The 18,434-nt window shown below is 39.4% G+C and overlaps 1 protein-coding gene across 1 annotated transcript; it reads left to right on the top strand.

Annotated features, from left to right (window-relative positions):
• The first annotated feature begins 2,364 nt into the window (after positions 1–2,364).
• Positions 2,365–18,070, top strand: LOC105893199 (transcriptional regulator ATRX-like). The gene is made up of 12 exons (XM_012819569.3): positions 2,365–2,635; positions 10,039–10,151; positions 10,678–10,742; positions 11,115–11,182; positions 12,907–13,022; positions 13,128–13,235; positions 13,335–13,441; positions 13,521–13,588; positions 13,679–14,739; positions 14,997–15,091; positions 15,228–15,295; positions 15,720–18,070. The coding sequence occupies exons 1-12, from the start codon at positions 2,616–2,618 to the stop codon at positions 16,246–16,248; spliced, it is 2,418 nt and encodes an 805-aa protein (XP_012675023.1). The 5' UTR covers positions 2,365–2,615; the 3' UTR covers positions 16,249–18,070.
• Positions 18,071–18,434: the final 364 nt, after the last annotated feature.

Genomic DNA, 18,434 nt, shown 5'->3' with positions numbered 1-18,434 from the left:
CAAGGGTTCAACTGTAAACTGGATTCAGATTGACAGCACATTTCACATCGTGTTTTTTTCTCTCACTTTCTGTTTTTTATCATTATCTGTGCTGTGATCTGCTGTGATATTTGATATTATTGATATTTTAAGCTTAATCTAAAAAAATGGATACCATAAATATGACATAATTTATTTATTCTGCATAACTGTGTGCCATGTTATAACACAGTCCTGAGGCCAAGCGGCCATCTCAGTTCACCATCTCACCATCTCACCAAAGAAAACACTTTTGAATATTCATTGTGCTACAGTTGTGCAATCATCACCATAGAACTGAATCTCAGAATACTTTTTTTGACTCAATCTAAGTCTCTTGTGTATATTGGATCTAGAATGACATTTTCCTGACTTAGAATAACATTATCTTTACAACATGGTATCGCATAACAGTAAAAACATATCTCAAAAACTTTCATTATTGACTGTAGAAATGCAGCTACATTAAGGTAATTTTACCCTCTGCTCACAGAATGCAGAAAATATCTCATGTGGGGTCAAAACATCTTGTTTCTGTGGTGAAAATGTGCTCTTACACAGGTGAAGAGGGAGCCAGATAGAAAAAAGCACTTAATAGTGAAAGGGATTTATTAGGTTTACATCCATTGGTTTAAAGGAAAGGGTAATTCAAAGTGCAGTCCTTGATTATAATCCATTACACCTTTTGTCAAATTCAGTGAAATTCTCCTTACGTTCCTCTAGTTGGCTGTCCAGTGTTTGTGCACAGTCCTGGCTGAGTCAATGGGAAACAAGGTGGCTTGGACCAAGCACTTTTCCAGGCTGGCCAATCAAAAATAAGAGACATTCATGCTACAAGTTGCTTCAGGAGCATTGAAAGGAGGAGTGTATTTGATTGGCTGTTGAGTTCAAATATCCACACTCGATTGCCAGCATCAAGGACTACACAGTTAAGGACTGTTGAAGCATATAAGTACTAGGACTGAAAGATAACATGATAGGAACAGCTGATTAACTCTGAGGTAAACCCAAAAAAATGGGTTAGGACTTAAGAGGAGTGAACTGGCCTCCAGATGTTTCAAACTCTGTCTCTGTTTGTCCGACTGGCATGGGTTAGAGATATACTACCATGTATCCTTAAACTGACTTAAACATTTTGTACAATCACTTAAAGGTCCGTCAGTCCATCTTTCTGATCCAAAACAAATGGCCAAATTCAGCGAGTAGCTCCTCGTGGTCATCTAGCTGTCTGTGTGTGCTCAAAAGACTCATACAAGGTGTTCATACTGGCGCTGTAAATGATACACAAACATGGCCGAGCCATGAACCATTCCAGCCACTGCTTTAAGAGCACAAGGGAAGGGGTATCATTGGATTAACAACCTCTCGCCAGAATCGCAGACTCCAATTGGCTGAAATTGTTTATGGCTTGGTCCGAGTGTTACACATGAGAAACAAAGAAAGTGGTATATCTCATAACTATTCATTACATTGAAATAATTTGGAATGAACAAATGAATAATTTAGAATGAATGAATTAAACTGATATTTTAAAACTTTTCATTTGGAAATTTGGCCCAAGGAGGAGGGGCCAACGTAAACTCCTGTAAATGATCTGGATCAGCAAAAGACAATGAGACTCACTGGCGGGTGCTAGGGGAGGTGGACCACCCATTTCATGACGTGGAGAAGTCCCAATAGTTGACTCCGTCAGCATCAGCCTTGCAAGATTCAGGATGATTGTTGGACCATTCTCAACCCATAGAACACAGATTTTCATAAAAAGGGTAATAAAGCGATGGAGCAAATGGAAAGCTTCTTCTTCTATATCTCTCCAACTCCTCTTTCTCACACTGTCCATCTCTCTGCTTCAGTCCATTTTCTCTCCTTATTTCAATCTTTTCTTCTAAACTCTTTCTTGTCAGTCTGTCTTTATCCATAGGCACTGTTGTTCACTCTTCTTTCCTTTCTTCTTATGATCACTCTGTTCATCAATTCCCATTATTTTTTCAACTTTTTATGTCAGCTTTCTCTGACTTACTTTCAACCAACATGACTACCCAACTAGCATAGCAACCACTTCAATTACAATAGCAACCACCATGACTACCCTAGCAACGACCTAGCAACCACCTAAATTACCCTAGCACCCACTTTTACTTTTCCTCTGGTACTGGAATTTCCTTTAGGGATTATTTTTTTAATTATTAACTTTTTAAGTTAACAATTTAAAAAAAAATCCTTCAGGAAATGCATATTCTAGGTTCAATTAATTCTTGCTCATTCTCTAACTTTCTGCGGAGGTCATATTATGCACCGCTATGCGATACGTCTAGTTTAGTTTACAGCTCAAAAAACAAATTTAAGTATATATAGCTACTACCCTAGTAATTATGCCTATTCCGACGTTTGCACATGTGCAGAACGGATCTGGCAGCCGGCTCAGATCGGGCAGCAACACACACTCACCTAAATTGCCTAGCTAGGAAGGCAGTGAGCTCTAGCTAGGTAGATAACGGTGTGATTTGCTGTACTGAGCCTCCTAATGGAATTATTTGCATTTAAACAACATAGACCGAATAACACCATCTAACAAACGTGTTTGAAAGTAGCTGAAAATGTCAACAGATTTTCTCAGGTATGGACAATATTTTACATAAGCTATGTAACTCGAAAAACCAATCTACCTTTCTATCTTGCTAGTTTGTCTTGAACATTTGCATTTGCATGTTGCAGAACATTTATTTGTATCCTCTGCTTGAGATTGTTTAGCTGCTTGATTCATTTGAACAATGTCAGGTAGTTGGCTAAGGTTTTGGAAATGTGGAGGCTAGCTCCCCTTAATGTCCTGACTCTACTTGAAATGTGAAGGCTATCAGTAGCTGACTTGCTACTTATCTATGCTAGATAGCTAGCTAAATAAAGGGGTACGTGTTAGCCTTGAAATAACATAGACAGCATTATCATGACGTATAGCCCAAATGCTTTCATATTTTAATAAAATAACCGGTAATGCTGCTATAGGGACGTAAAGAGATCAAATGGACAGTTGGGATTTGGGAATATTGTGAAATAGCCATGCCCTCTGTTAAATGGGAAATGTTAGCCATAGTAGCTAGCTTTGTTAGACAGCCATGCTAACTATCCTAACTTCAAAACAGACTGCTGACTGTCTATGTCAACGTTACCGCCAACTTTACATTTTTGACATATTAACTTTTTACTATAACATTCTCATATTTTCCGCACGACATTGTTAATCAATGAAAAAAAATAATGGGGAGGTGGGGACTTAACTACAAGACCAAGAGTATAGAACACTGTTTTATAGGAAAACGACATTCTGTAACGTTACTCTTCAGTAAGACCATAGATTTCGCTAGCCGATAGGTTCGAACCCAGAACCAGAACCATTGACTACCTTGCCGACATGCTATGGCCATGAGGAACTGGTCGCATCTTTTCTGAGGACCTGTTATATGGAGAACTACATTATTTTTGTAGGACCTCAAGCATTATTCCGAATAACATCACGCTGTAATGGTTTGAGGCTTTCAAGTTGATTTTTCTCCTTTGTACAACAGTTGTATCGACGCAATAGTGAATGGAAGGCTATCTGCTATCTCAAATCACTTAACAGTTAGTCGATTCTGATGCTGTATTTCATTCTTCCACAAGCAGTCTGGTTAGTTCCCTGGTTCTAGCCTCTAGTTAGGCAGACATTTTGTAGGTGTGCTGCCATCTCCTTCAATAGCTACTCCATATCCTAAATGAATTATAACCTTCTATAGATTTTGTATTTGTAGATTACTGTAGATGAAACCCTTTTAAATAGAAGCCTACAATATTTCTGGTCTGTGGAGAGTATGAACCTCAGTTTCACCTCAGATTTTGCGAATAGTAGGGTAGTTGGTAAGGTACCAACATGCCCAGCCATTTACAGTGTGCACTCTTTTTTCCCCCTTCAGTATGCATACTGTAATTGTATCAAACCTCAGTTAGGTACACCTATTAACATAGGTTTGCTCATGCACTAGGTCTTGAGCATATCCTCTAAATGCATTGATGGTGGACTGTAGAAATGTTAATTTTGGTAACTTAATTAGGAAATAGAGCCTGACCAATAAATCGACGTGCCGATATTATCGTCTGATATAAGCTAGTTGCTGGTCTATTGGCATTGGCGTCAATAATGGCCGATAATTAAAAATAATAGTACCATTAATAGAACCAGATTGGTTTGGCAATATGCTCAGTTCCTACTCTGGCAATATGCTCAGTTCCTACACTTCAAATCTCACAGAAAGACAGAAGTAGAAAAGGCTACCACCAAAAAGAAGTTGGATAAAGCAAGTCAAACCAGAATCACCATCGATATGTCTTTTCAAAGATGATGAATTTCTATTGCAACTATCTGGAGCCCAAAGTGCTTTACAGAAGGCATAGGTACTGGAAGCTGAGAGCAGACTATTCTGGGAAGCTATGCTGTGCGGTCAGCAGTCGCTGTAAGTATCATGTACAATAGATTTGGAAAGTCGGTGTCTGTATCTCAGTGTAGGAATACCATATTCTGTAACGTTAGCTTGCTGGATGACAAGGGTGTGACCAGAGCCTTGATGAATATAGGGTAGCGTCTCTGGTGGAGTATCCCAGTAGATGTAGAGAACTATTGCCGAGAATGGCAATGGTAGGGGAGAACCACAAAAGTTCAAGGGCTGTGTACCAAAAGCCCTCTTTGTTTAATAAACACAAAGCATGGGAGTTGCTCAGGCACAGCCAGCCTCTGGTTAGCAGTCAACCGACCACTCAGCTACAGAAGTCCATGGGCAGCAAAGGAGAGAAGGACAAAGGGGTTTAGAAGCCAAGGTTGTCAGTTCAGTGAAAGTGAAAGGCAGGCAGGAAGTTGTTGGTTTATAGTTGTTGTCAGCATAACAAGCTATAACCTAGCTCTTCAACCCAACACATGCAGCCCCAACTGGTTAGAAGGTAACAAAAGCGACAAATGAGGGAGTTGAAGGGCCTGAAAAGTGACACCATGGTTGCTCTATTTCTTTTGGACAGGTAATTATCTATTCAGTTTTTGGAGGAATTTGTTGGATTTTTTGCTGAACTATGTAGCTAACATAGCTAGCTACTAGAGCTGCAACGATTAGTCGACGAAATCGACGACGTCGATTGTGAAAAATTGTCGAAGATGATTTTTATTGTCGATGCGTCATACAATATATAAAAAATTTAAATATTTTATTTATTTATTTATTTATTTATTTATTTTTGGCAGACGCTAGCAGAGCTACCGGTAATTTTCATTCGGCATTGCAATGCACTATAGGAAGTGCGAAATAGTGCATCTTTAACTAATAATAATTGACCATCATTGAGAAAAATGGAACATAATCTGCAAATAGCCTAGCATACAAATCATGCACCGTTTTCTTTGCCCTCCGTTCTCGTACCATCATGTGCTGCATATCAGAAATGGCCGACTGAAAAGCGAATTATTCTGAGACGGCTCTTGTTACCATGGAAACAGTAAACAAAGCTAGCTTTAGTAGCTGCTGCATATGAGATATGGCTAACAGAAAAGTTGTCATTTTTCTCAATGATGGTCAATTATAAGTAGTTAAAGAAGCACTATTCCAGTATTTCAAAGAGAATGAGCTGTGGGAGCACAAGAACAGTGAGTGTCTAGCAGCAATTATCATAGACATATATGATATATCTATAACTTATAGTAAAGTTTAAGCTAGGGATGCACGATATTGAATTTTAGCCGATATCCGATATGCCGATATTTACCAGCTCATTTTGGCCGATTGCCGATGCCGATACCGATATATACACCTCTGCTTTTTAATTATTGAAAAGTCTCTCCTGTACTAGAATTAATCTGTTATTATGATAGGGTATTGCTGTAGATACAGGACATTAAAAACTTGATTTGTATCATTTTAGAAATAGACATTCACTCATGAAACTATTGAAATGATTTCAAATATGGCAGATTTATTTATATTTTCACGTCACAGTTTTCATACTTGAACAGTACGAACTTGAACAGCTACACTCTGGAAATGCAACTTGGCTAACTTGGCAAGCTAACGCTGGTTAACTGACTTACAGTTTAATAACATCCCTTCTAGGATTTCTAGACTAATCTATGTAAGGTTATTGCCATGTTAGCTATATAAATTCCATATATGCAAAAGTAAGCCATGTACAGATAGCGTGGGCTCGTGACATAACGTTTCACATCCCGTCAAATGAGATCATCAACTTCGCTGGTGTCACGTAGCATGCAAGCTAACTAGCTAGTGTTGTCTAGCTAACTAGCAACTTATTAACTTCTATTAGCGCGCGACAGGTAATGTTGCAAAGCTTTGCACGCGGGTGGTCTGCATCTATGCATGCAACCTACGTTACGGCCAAGCTGTCGTCTCCTCTTCCATCTCCTGAAAAGTTTCCTGACAAATAGCATGTCAACATCCTCTGATACTGTGAAGTACTGCCACACAGCCAACGTCTTGAATTACGTTGTTGGCGCTCATAGTAACCAAAACATTTGCTTCGCGTGCGCATAATTTGAACGTCACTTTATCGGCCAGGTACATCGGCAGAAATGTTCATATCTGCAGATGCCGATAATTAAGTTTTGAAGCTTTTATCTGCAGATACCGATGTCGTGCCGATATTATCGTGCATCCCTAGTTTAAGCTTACATGTTGGAAAACAGAACGTCTCATGGAGGATGCTTGCTAACACTATTTCTGTTATGTTAAGTGCAATGTAGTAAATCAGTGAATTATCAGAGTAGCCTGTATTTTCGTTTGTTCTGAGTAGTTAACCTCCTCCACTTAACATTCTTCAAACAAAAGATTGTGGAAAAAAAATATATTTCATAAGTTGAATTTGAATGTCACTTGCAGCCCAGTTATTCTTGCGTTATTTTGCACTTGCAGAGGCTTGATTGCTAATTTGAGTTACTTTTAAAACTTTATTTGCACTTTCTCTTTACTTTTAAAAGCACATTTGCACTTTAATTTGTATTACTATTTAATTTATGTATTATGATGATTACATTTGTTACTCAAATACATTTGAAATTCAAATTCCAACATTTTGAGTCGTTATTTTAATTTGCTATGGGAAATAATCATTAGATTAGTCGATTAATCGAAAAAATAGTCGATAGATTAATCGATTACCAAAATAATCGTTAGTTGCAGCCCTACTAGCTACATATGTAGCTACCTTATGTATTAGCCCAATGCTAACATTAGCTACGCTTTGTGAGCTAGGAGACTATGTAGTTATATTAACACATACCTTGTAAACTAATTGTGTTTGCGGGTATCATTGTAGTTGTGAGCAAGTGTCGTTTGAGGGTATTTATCTGTTTATTTGTGTTCGTTTGTATTGGCTTTGAAGAGAACGTCTTACAAATGTGGTGATACAGCTTATTTGTGTGAGTTGGTAGAATTAATATGAAAATGAGACCTGAGGTAGTTGGATAAGTTAGTGATGACAATGGTTTGTTGCGGGTGGGGACAGTGTAGTGGTGTTTTTTTTAAATTTTAGGTATAAAACACGATTCATATTATTAATAAATTACAATTAGTCTACTCATTTAAAAATATTAACAGACAAAATTAACCTAGTCTCACGTTACCATATAATTTGGCTCCACGTGACTAGGTTAATTTGAACCCGCTGATGAGACTACACTTCACTCCAAACTGTTTAAAACATCCATGCTAGTCTTAATCTAAATCCTAAAAACAGATAAATATTTACAACTCTCGTCTCCAACAAATTTCCCCACACTCTGCACTGCGCTTAACATTAAGTGCCATTGGATTTGACCTTTATTTTCAGTTGTGTCCACATTTTCGTGGCACAGTAGCCTATAAGATGCTGAAATGTCGGTAAAAGTAGTTACAGAGGACCGTAGGCTCAAATCATTCATAAACATAAGCTTCCTCATATGCCTATTTTGCTGTTAATACAAACATAGTTAACAACACAGCAATAGGCATAGCACAGGCTTGCTAGCTATGCATGTTGCATCAGCAAGGCAGAAAAGAAGGACTACTAGTTCTTCTTATCAGCCCTCACTTACACACACACAGAAGGTAAACTTTTAAGCACATACACAGTTAGAACCGTCAACATTTAAGAACAGACAGAAACGTCATGTTTCAGCTCACAAAGGCATACGATTAACACACATAGATACTTAATTAAAGTCAGAGTTTCACATTTCTTTATCAAAAACGTGGGCAGCGCTAGAGGCAACACAAAAGAAAGGCAAACATGATGTCATTTACAAATCTGTGAAAAGTGAGGAGAACGGGGGTTGCCAAAATTGCAAGAAGTCGCCAGATTTATCAATCTACAGGATTTTTAGTTGCCTGGCAACACTGCTCATGGATTCGGCCTGTGGCAGTAGTCAGGCAATGCACGTTCATGTGTTCTGGGGGAGTGGCTTTGGAGGGAAGCCTGAATGAAGGGGCTGGAATTTTTTCAGTTCAAAATCTAGTTTACTGTTCCTGGTTTCGCCAACATTGACCTTACCTTTAATGACACAGTGGTTAATATACCTGCAATACGCATGGCAATACAGGAGTTCAGTTCTTGGTAGCCAGTTGTCCATGGTCCATAGTAATATATCCAAAACATCATCAACCAAGCCCTTTTTTCCTTATATTGCAGGCCTAGTTTATGTCATGTCATTGGTTTTGTTGGACATAGCAGCACAGCATACATACTAGTAACCTAAAAAGACTTGGCTTGGGCACTGGGCAGTTCTGTTTGCTCAAACCAGGTGTTGCTGCTCTTCACCAGCAGAGAATTCCGTCATCGCATTCAACGCATTGCTTGCCTTTTGTAGTGGCCCAGTCGGTGCATTGGAAATTATTTGCTCACATGCACTAATCTCGATTTTGCGATTTAGGCATTTTTCACATCGTTTAAAAACAAAAACAAAAACTCGAATTAATTAACTATATCACCCAGCCCTACTGGATACGTGAATACATTGAAAGTAGTTATTGGGACAGATTAGGTGTGAGGTTATAACTATCAAACGACAACAAAAAACAAAAGGCCTGCCTGTACTTTCTATTTTAAGATTTATTGTCTATAAGTGAGAGCCTTTTGAAATCTTTTCATTATGCGTTTCTGTTAAAAGTGAATATCGTCTGAAATAATCATTATCGGATCCAACATTGATATCGCTATATTGGTTGGGCTGTTTACGAAAGAAATATGTCTGCTGCAGAAGGCATTCATCTTTCAGGATATGACAGGAGTTCCCTGCATAAATTAATTTAGTAATTCTGTGCTGACATGTAGGGCTGAACGATTAATTGCATTTGCGATTTAATCGCGATATGATAGAACGCGATTTTCTAACCGCAACGTTCGCGATTAAAAACGTGGTCAAAAAAAATTAATAAATAATATTTTTTTTTATTTTTTTTTTATTTTAAGATGGTACATTTTGCACACAGTGTTTAAAAAGTGCATGCCTTGTGTTTATTCTTACAATGACTTTGTTTAAATTACTTAAATGCACAGTGGCAAAGCCACCGATTTGTTGTTCTTGATTCTGTAATGAGCAGTTAAATAAAAATGTAAAATGTGGGAAATAATATTTGACACTAAATGTATCTAATATTTTGTTGGTCATATTTAAATCATTCATTACGATTTGTTGGGAAAAAAAATTGGATAAAATAAAAAAAATCGCATATTAAATCGCAATCGCAATATTTGGAGAAAAAAATCGCAATTAGATTATTTTCCCAAATCGTTCAGCTCTACTGACATGTACTTGATTCTAGTACGTGTCATAGTATACAACTCAATTTTTATACTGCCATTAATGAAAAAAGACCATGAAATGGATAAAACGATGTTTTAATTGTTCTGTGTGTATAGTAATCTTTAGAAACGTAGCTGTGCCAACTCATTTTTCAAATTTTCAGTGGGTAGTTGAAAGAAGGGATGAGTTTGTTCACACGGTTGTGTGTTTTACAGCCCAGAGCCCAGATATGGTAAGTTGAATGTGCTGGTCACAAAGCTTCAGGAGTTTCTGGCTCACGTGGCTGAAGAACAAGATGGAGACTTGCCGTCACCACAACCTGTGAATGGTAAGGTTCAGCCTGGTTTACTATGTGAACATTCACAAAACTCCTATAGACAACCTCATGTATGACACTGAAATTTTAGAATGATATAATTCCTATTCTATTTTAACAATTTGCCATAGATAGCCGTAAGACCTGACTGGTGTCTGGTGGTGATCCAGACAGAAAGGCAAAAGATGGTAATCCAAGTTTACCCGACTCACACTAGGGAAACAATAGGCCTTTATTCCAGAGGAACTACGCAGAGGGCCTAACCTAATTATGAGCCGAAGTTGTAGGGCAGGTGTGCTTTTACCAATTAGCCACAGGTAGTGACATCGCTGAAGCTCTGCCTCTTAGTGCTCTCCCTACCATGTGAACCTACCATGTACCTAGCCTATCCCAACAAATGCACATGTCTTAAGTCCTAAATTCACAAAAATAAAACATGACAAATCAGGAGAACTAAGTTTCATTCAGTAGGGAAATGAATAGACAGGGTAGATAGAGAGCCATGATACTCATTCTCCTTCTTTACCCCACATCTCAGGGCTGGTGGCTGCCAATTCCATTGTGTCCCAAGCAACTGACCAAACCATAAAGGAGGAGGCCCAGGTATGGACACTTTGGTCTGCTTTTCTTAGGGATATAGAAATAAGAAACTTTTTGAAAAGCCTAAATATTCAAAGCTTTATGGTTGTTTTTTATGTAAGTGTTATGAAATACTAAATTAACACAATTGTATTTAGTTATCTCGCGTATTATGTCAAGTGATAGTATTACTGTGCAGATATAGTTTTGAACTTCGTTTTATGTAGAGTATCATGTTCACGGAGGCTTGCATTGTTTAAGCTTATGTAAGCATATACCCTGGCTTTATCTGATTTCTGTAAAGAATGGATTAAACAACAAAAAAACTGAATTGAAACTGAATACCTTAACTTCAAAGGCTCTTTTAGATCTATTTGTATGTGCTGTATTCCTCAGCCTTGTTGCTCTAGTGTGCTGAAGCCGCCTCATGAGAACAGACAGCCTTCCCCTGTTCGCTCCAGGAGGTACGTGTCTTTCCATAATGGTGCACGACTAAGTAAAAATCCTATACCTGTGTAAAATGTATATGTATGTATTGTATGAGAGAGTGATAAAATTTAATAAACAGTTAGAACAGAAGTATTTTTTCCCTCTGGCTACATATACTGTTCATTTATCTTGACAAATTACAAAATGGCAGGATTCCCCAGCGTGTGTAACACAAGCAATATGCAAAATAAATGAATAAATAAAACCATGTGGTGAAACTGGCATAGTATACATGCATGATTTTGAAAAGTGAAACTGGGATTTGGGGTTTTGCCTAACTAGTCATTTTTGTACCCTACATTTGAAGTAGTAGAAGTTAAAGTTGTATTTTCAGAAGACCAGCAGTTCAACATACGACAGCCTACATTTTCTTCTTAATTTCGTTAAGTAATTTGAAGGTGCAGTTTGCCATTTTTGTTCTCAAAGTAGTATAAATTCCTCTTGACCTGCATTGTTGATGCTGTTCTTAAGGTATGATTGTAAGAGTTTACAAGCATTCCTATGAATTCCGTGTATATTGTTTCTTTCTTTCAAGCACTTATTGCACCCCCAGGCCCTGAAGTGTAAACAAATGCCTTAAAAAACTGGAACGAAGAATCATTGAAGAACATAATCATTGGAGAACATCATCTTTAATGAGATTATTGTTGTTGGTGTTGAAGCATAGGATTTTAGTTTTACTAATCACAAAACCTGTCAACTATACTTGTAAGATATATCTAGCAACTAGAATTGCTACATTACCCTGATATGTTCTCCGTGGCACTTTACCCTGCAAAATGCCTTCAACAGTTCCTTTTTCTTTCTGGTTTAGGTTTTGGTTAGCTACTGCTAGTACAGACTTCTCAACAAATCTTCGCTAACACATCCTCAAGCAACTAATCAAGCTATCTTTCTACCTCTGTGGCAGTTAGAGAATGCTACACTATTGAGATGCTTCATTTATGCCCAGTTGAGTGGGCATATTTCTTACGTATCTTACAGTGACAGTGGAAAACACATGGTTCACTACAAAACACACTGTCAAATCGACAAGACTCATAAATTACCTTTATTTACCTCTTTTTTGAAACATGTTTATTTTTTATTTTCAGCAAGTGTCAGAGTATACAAAAAGTCTCAGACACCAAAATCTTAAGTTTTTCAACTTCAGTGACCACCAGAGGCAAGCCATCCACATAGACATAGGCACATGGGTATAGTCAATGCACTTAAGTTAACGCTTAACTGATCATTGATAGGGATTAAGAAAAGGTTAACCCAGGGATACGTTTTAAAGGCTCAACTATCTTGTTCTTTGTCAGTTTATGCTGGGGAGGTGCCTAAATGTGTGGCCCACAGTTCTAGAGCATCTTGGGCCTTCTTTAAGTGTAACTTATGTTAACTGGAAAAAGATCCTGTTCTTTGAATGATCCTGACTAAATGTATTAACTTTATTACAACTTATTTTAGAATGCTAACTTACTGAGTTGTAGTTGTCAGCAGGGGATAATGTGTTCATGGCATGAGGATATAAGGCCAACATAATGTGGTTATTCCCATGGAAGTGCCCTTATATATACATACATGCAATTGTATTTCTCTGCACAGTTTCAAACATCCATTAACTTTGGTGAGAAAGCAATCATTTGCTGCCTTATACTACTAAGCCTAACACTACTACTACTAAGTTCTAATGGAAATTGACATCTGAATACAGGAAGCCCTTGATCGTTATCCGACACACTGGTCAGGACGAGTCAGACTGTTCCTCAGACAGCAGAAGCAGTGTTTCCGACGACTCCAGCGACCTAAACATTGACTTTCTCCCTAAAGGTTTGGCACCTCTTTTACTTTGCTTGTTGGAAGTATGATCACCTATAACAAATAATTTTTATGGCCATGTCGTGCATGTGAGTTCAATCTGGCAAATCTTTTTAGGGACGGTTGTGGTGAGACCACAGCCTGTGGAAGACGGTCGGGATGAGTTTAGAGGTCCAGAATTCGGCACCAAAACACGAAGTAAACAGAACAGGTTGCTGAAACAAAGTGAGTTTTTGTTTAAGACATAACCACAAGCAAATTCACAGCCAAAAAGGAAATAAGAGCCTAAACATATGAATTTTGTTTTTTTCTGTGGACATATAGACTATGATCTGCAGGTAGTAAGCTGTACGGCTTGTGGACAACAGGTCAATCACTTCCATAAGGATGCTGTGTACAGACATCCAGCCCTCAAAGTGCTTATCTGCAAGGTAAGTCACCTGGTGGTGTACAAGACAAAAGCAGAATGGAAGTGAACAGAAAATGAGTAAGCAAGTTGTATGGGTTCAGTCTTGTTTCAGATACTACATGAGCGATGACATCAGCAAGGATGCCGATGGCACTGACGCCCAGTGCAGGTACAGTTGTGAACCGAATGCACTTGTAAACATGACCACTCGTATTTCCTAAAACAATTTTACGTTCGACTTTCTTATGTCCTAATCCAGGTGGTGTGCAGAGGGAGGCAATCTGATTTGTTGCGACTACTGCACCAATGCCTTCTGTAAAAAGTGTGTGTTACGCAACTTTGGACGTAAGGAGTTGTCTGACATGCTGGACGCTGACAAGAAGTGGCACTGTTACGTGTGCTACCCCGAGCCCCTTGTTAGGTTGGTGTTGGCTTGCGACACTACCCTTCAAAATCTCCAGAATGGCGGAACAAGAAGGGCGCGCTTAGACCCACAGAGAGCAAAGATTTTGGCTCTAAAGGGTCAGCAGACTCCGACTCAGACAGAGGATTCTGAGGCGCCTCTCTCCACCGGCCTTTTGCAAAGGACTCAGCGCCTGGTTGAGATGACCATGGCCCTCAACCAATCCTTTGTGCAGTTTATGCAAGTCAGTGAGGAAGACAACAGTGATGAAGAGGAGGAAAGAACTATTAAACTGAAGGACTACTCTAATGTTCCAGTAGACTTGCAGAACGCCTACAATGCCTTGCAACATGCTGTTGAAATGGAGCTTCGTAGGTGTGGGCAGGAAGACCCAAGGACATTGTACACTTCCAGCGAACAAGAGCATCCCGCATCTCAGATCAAGGAAGGCCAAACTTCTAGTGTGGGAGATGAGGAACAAGAGGACGAAAGAGGCATTCAACCAATGGATGAGGAGAGCAGGTGCTCACTATGGGTACAGCAAACGCCCCTCCTTACATCGACTGACACTAGCGTGGAGGGAAGTGGCATATTTGAGTTGGAGAAGAGCTCATCTCCTGACCTGGAAAGGACCAGCATTCCGAAAAGCAAACTTTACGACCAGTCACCCTCTCCTTCCTACTCGTCATCCTCCTCCTCTTCCAGACTGACCACATCAGTACAGCCGAGGCCGAGAGGTCGCCCTCGCAAACGACAGCCCAAATCACCAGGACCAGTTGAGCTCTCTTCTCACAGCTCATCGAGTGACACTGGGGGATGTGGCTCAGAGAGTGGATGTGACAGCGACTTCAAAGACCAGCACCTCACAACCAAAGGTGTTTCCCCGCTGAATGCCAGGACCTTTCAAGTGTTACCCAGTGAGTACGATTTGGTCATAATGAATGAACCAGTAAAGCAGTATTGTGATTCTGCTGTTTCTAACCATGTCCTCAGGTGTGGTAAAAAGTAATTTGCCTCAATATTCTTCTCATCATAAAAATCTCAAATATTTTTATGAGCAGAATTGTCATTTACTGGGCTTAGTTAATATCAGAGAGTTTTACATGCATATCACCACATGGTCATCTGACATAGAACAGTGTATGTGAAAAGACCTTTTTTTGTTTGTTCATAGACTTTGATTTCTGCACTGCTTGTGGACAGCAAATGAATCACTTTCAGTGGGATGCTGTCTACAGACATCCTGCTCTCAAAGTACTTATCTGCAAGGTGAGTTATTTGGTTTTGTGAAACACCAATCGATCAAAAGTAAGGCATAACATAGATTGATTACATGGCCTTTTATAAAAACAATGTAACAGAGTAATGATGATGATGATGATGATGAATGGGTCTCGTCTTTTAGCCTTGTTACAGATACTACATGAGCGATGACATCAGCAAGGATGTGGATGGGGCTGATGAGCAGTGCAGGTACAGTAGAACACTTTGAAATGGACGTCGCTGTCTGTCCTTCATTTCATAGCCAGTTTGAAGTGCATGATGATCTCAAGACAACAGAAATGGAGTCAAAGCTGAAACTGGGCTATAGTGTCAGTCCATTAGTGCCAAATCTGTGGCATTCGAGTCAAGTCTGTTTACGTTAATGATCTTAACTGCTGTGTCTGATCTGGCACTGCCTGCCTTACTAGAGATACTAGTGGGAAGATGCTCCCCTATGAATCCTTGATGTCTGACCAGTGAGTTAATTATGTGGTGGGATTTAGGTGATGACAAAAAGGAAGTGAATCATTTGGAAACCTGAAAAGAAAAAGGCATTTGCCAAGATGTAAAAGCTTGGCTGTAAGATGACATTTTCAAATAGTTAAATATCCTTTTCTATGTTTATGTTGTCTAGGTGGTGTGCTGAAGGGGGAGACCTTATTTGCTGCGACTACTGCACAAACGCCTTCTGTAAAAAGTGTGTGTTGCGCAACTTCGGACGTAAAGCACTGTCGGCCATCTTGGACGAGGGCAGAAAATGGCATTGCTACATCTGCAACCCAGAAGCATTGGTGGGCCTGGTCCTAGCTTGTGATGCCACCTTTGAGAACCTTCATAACTTTGGCATAAAAAGGGCTCGCTTAGACCCTGAAAGAACTGACATTTTTGTCCCAAAGGGTCAATTTAGCCATACTCAGGATTTCTTTCTCTCTGTTCACCTCTCTGCGAGGAATCAGCGTCTGGTTGAGATGACCACGGCACTTAATGAGTCCTATATGCAATTTATGCAGAGCTTCCAAGAGGTCAGCTTTGATGAAGAGGAGGACGGAACAATGAAACTCAAAGCATACTTTAATATTCTCGTAGACCTTAAGAAGGCCCACGATGCCTTAAAGGAAACTGTTGAAGCAGAGATCCAGAGATGCATGCTTAAAGGCCCATAGACCACAGACTGAGGAATGAAATTGAATCATTTCAGTTGATGTGAAACCAATGGAATGGATGTGTGTCTGTGATAAGTGTGGAGAGCTAGAACTGAGAGCTGCTGTCTTCTGAGGCAACCTTTTGTATTTCATGCCATTGACCCTGGAAAAAGATTGCCCACCACTTGTAGTCTGTAGAAATATTATGGGATACTAGTCCCATTATAACTCAGTGGGCTCTAGTTTGAGAATGAGAACAGCTGGTGAAAATGGCCGAAATGACCAAAGTCAGCTATGGGGCGGCAGACACTGGAAAGAGTGGCCAAAGCTAAATCCTAAATCAGTAGACGATGGGTGGAAGCTAGATGATCGGTGGTAACTGGCCTCTGATTGGTTAAGGTCAGGTGACTGGTTTTAACCAATCAGAGACCAGAATTACTTCCGGTTACCACCGATTGTCGGTCTACAAGTCAGTTGATTATTAAGACCTATAACTTCACAGAACTAAACAAAAAATTAAAGATTGTTTAAAAGTCAGGCAAACGACACCGTTACTCAACGAAAAAAAATAAAGGTCCTGGCATTAGCCAAGCAAACGTATAGTGTTTTACGTTCCAGTCAGGTTACTGGTCTTAACCAATCAGAGACCAGAATTACTTCCTGTTAGCACCGATCGTCTGGCTTCCACCCATCGTCCCGACATCGTTACCGACAACAGCACTATCTGCTGAGTAAGTGGGAGTGGCTGACTGAGGATTCCAAAACATCCCATGGTCACAGCATGCCAGTGGGGGCCAGGGTGTCCCACATGCTAATGGAGAAAACTGTATTTTGAGAGAGAATTTCATTATGTTACATGTCTTAAAAGCACTGCATGGCAATGCATTGTGACTAGTTTTGTTCAGATTTTCACTTTGTCTGCATTTGCGTGTGTGTGTGTGCGTGTGTGTGTGCGTGTGTGTGTGTGTGTGTTACCTCACTTTACGAAAGAAGTCCCTCAGTTGAAACTTACAGTGCTGCATTTCATACTTGGTAAAATCAAGCCCCCTGGGCAGCTTCGTGCCCTTTATGCCATGTTGCCGCTGCCAAACTAGAGCCCAAAGTGTTTGAGGTCCAAGTATCATTGGAGTAACAACTCTAGGTTGATGCTTACACTGAGTGTATGATTTCAGGGTTTGGAGTACATTGAATCTCAGTTGTTTATTAAGCCTCTTATAATGCCTGTGGTCACATTTCCCCCCCAATTCACTTTTGTTGTCTCACAATTTGTTAAATTAAATCTAACTTATTTTTTTGAATCTCTTTTAATTTTCATATTTAATGCAAACAACTGAAACGCAAAATTCATGTAATCATGACTTTTCAGGTCTCCACTACAGATTTAGCTGATATCAGTGATCCTGGGGGCCATGGCCATACCTCTTTTGAATGTTCTATCCTCAGAAACCTTCCTTTTCTGTTGTTGCCTTTGCTGTAGAACCATCGTTGTGGACGTTTTCCATGAAAGTTGATCCTTACATCTCAAAAGGTATAGAGATTGCTCATGAGTTTGATCATGAGATTGCCATGATTCACCACAGAGCTCCTTTAGTTGAAACTATAGTGTGTGAAAATGTTAATTAAAAAGGGATGCACACAGCCCTCTATACCTACGGGTTCCCTCTGCTTTAAACAAAGAGGACAAAATGCACACTTAACAGTTGTGTCACTCTCGATTGGAGATTTTGATAGTGTGATCATCATTTCCACAAACTTTAGGTATGGTGACATTTTTGATTCCCAGATTTACCAAACATGCAAACAAGTATCAATTCAATAAACAACTTATTTGGTATTGTGTAAAGCGTTGTACTATTTCTGACCAAATATGTATACGGTTGTTGATCGTGACCAGTAAGGAAGTATTTTTAATGTGACTGGATCATAAAAAAACACTGAGATTGTTGCAACATGAGTCCAGATAGAGACCATCACTCAAACTTATTGGGGATAACATACCATTTTTTTTAACTAAACCACAAACTACATCACAGCCATGTTGTTGTCATATTTCAGATCAAAGTGTATCCTCTTGGTGAAACCACTCTACACTGCTAACTGGTTGTCCAAAAAGACCAAAAAAGGACTGACCTCAATTGCTTTTTTCCTGACTATAACGCCAACATCTATAGAATTTATACGTAATTTAAAGATGTTGACTGACCAGG

Source organism: Clupea harengus, chromosome 8 (assembly GCF_900700415.2).
Source record: "Clupea harengus chromosome 8, Ch_v2.0.2, whole genome shotgun sequence".
NCBI classification, from domain to species: domain Eukaryota; kingdom Metazoa; phylum Chordata; class Actinopteri; order Clupeiformes; family Clupeidae; genus Clupea; species Clupea harengus.
Note: the sequence above shows the minus strand (reverse complement) of the source record. Positions and strands in the feature narration are given on the sequence as shown.

Bases quoted from the DNA above. Each gene is read 5' to 3' on its own strand.
- LOC105893199 (XM_012819569.3), top strand. From the start codon at position 2,616: ATGTCAACAGATTTTCTCAG. The intron at 10,152-10,677 runs GTAAGGTTCAGC...CCCACATCTCAG, and splicing joins GTCACCACAACCTGTGAATG to GGCTGGTGGCTGCCAATTCC. The intron at 11,183-12,906 runs GTACGTGTCTTT...ATCTGAATACAG, and splicing joins TCCCCTGTTCGCTCCAGGAG to GAAGCCCTTGATCGTTATCC.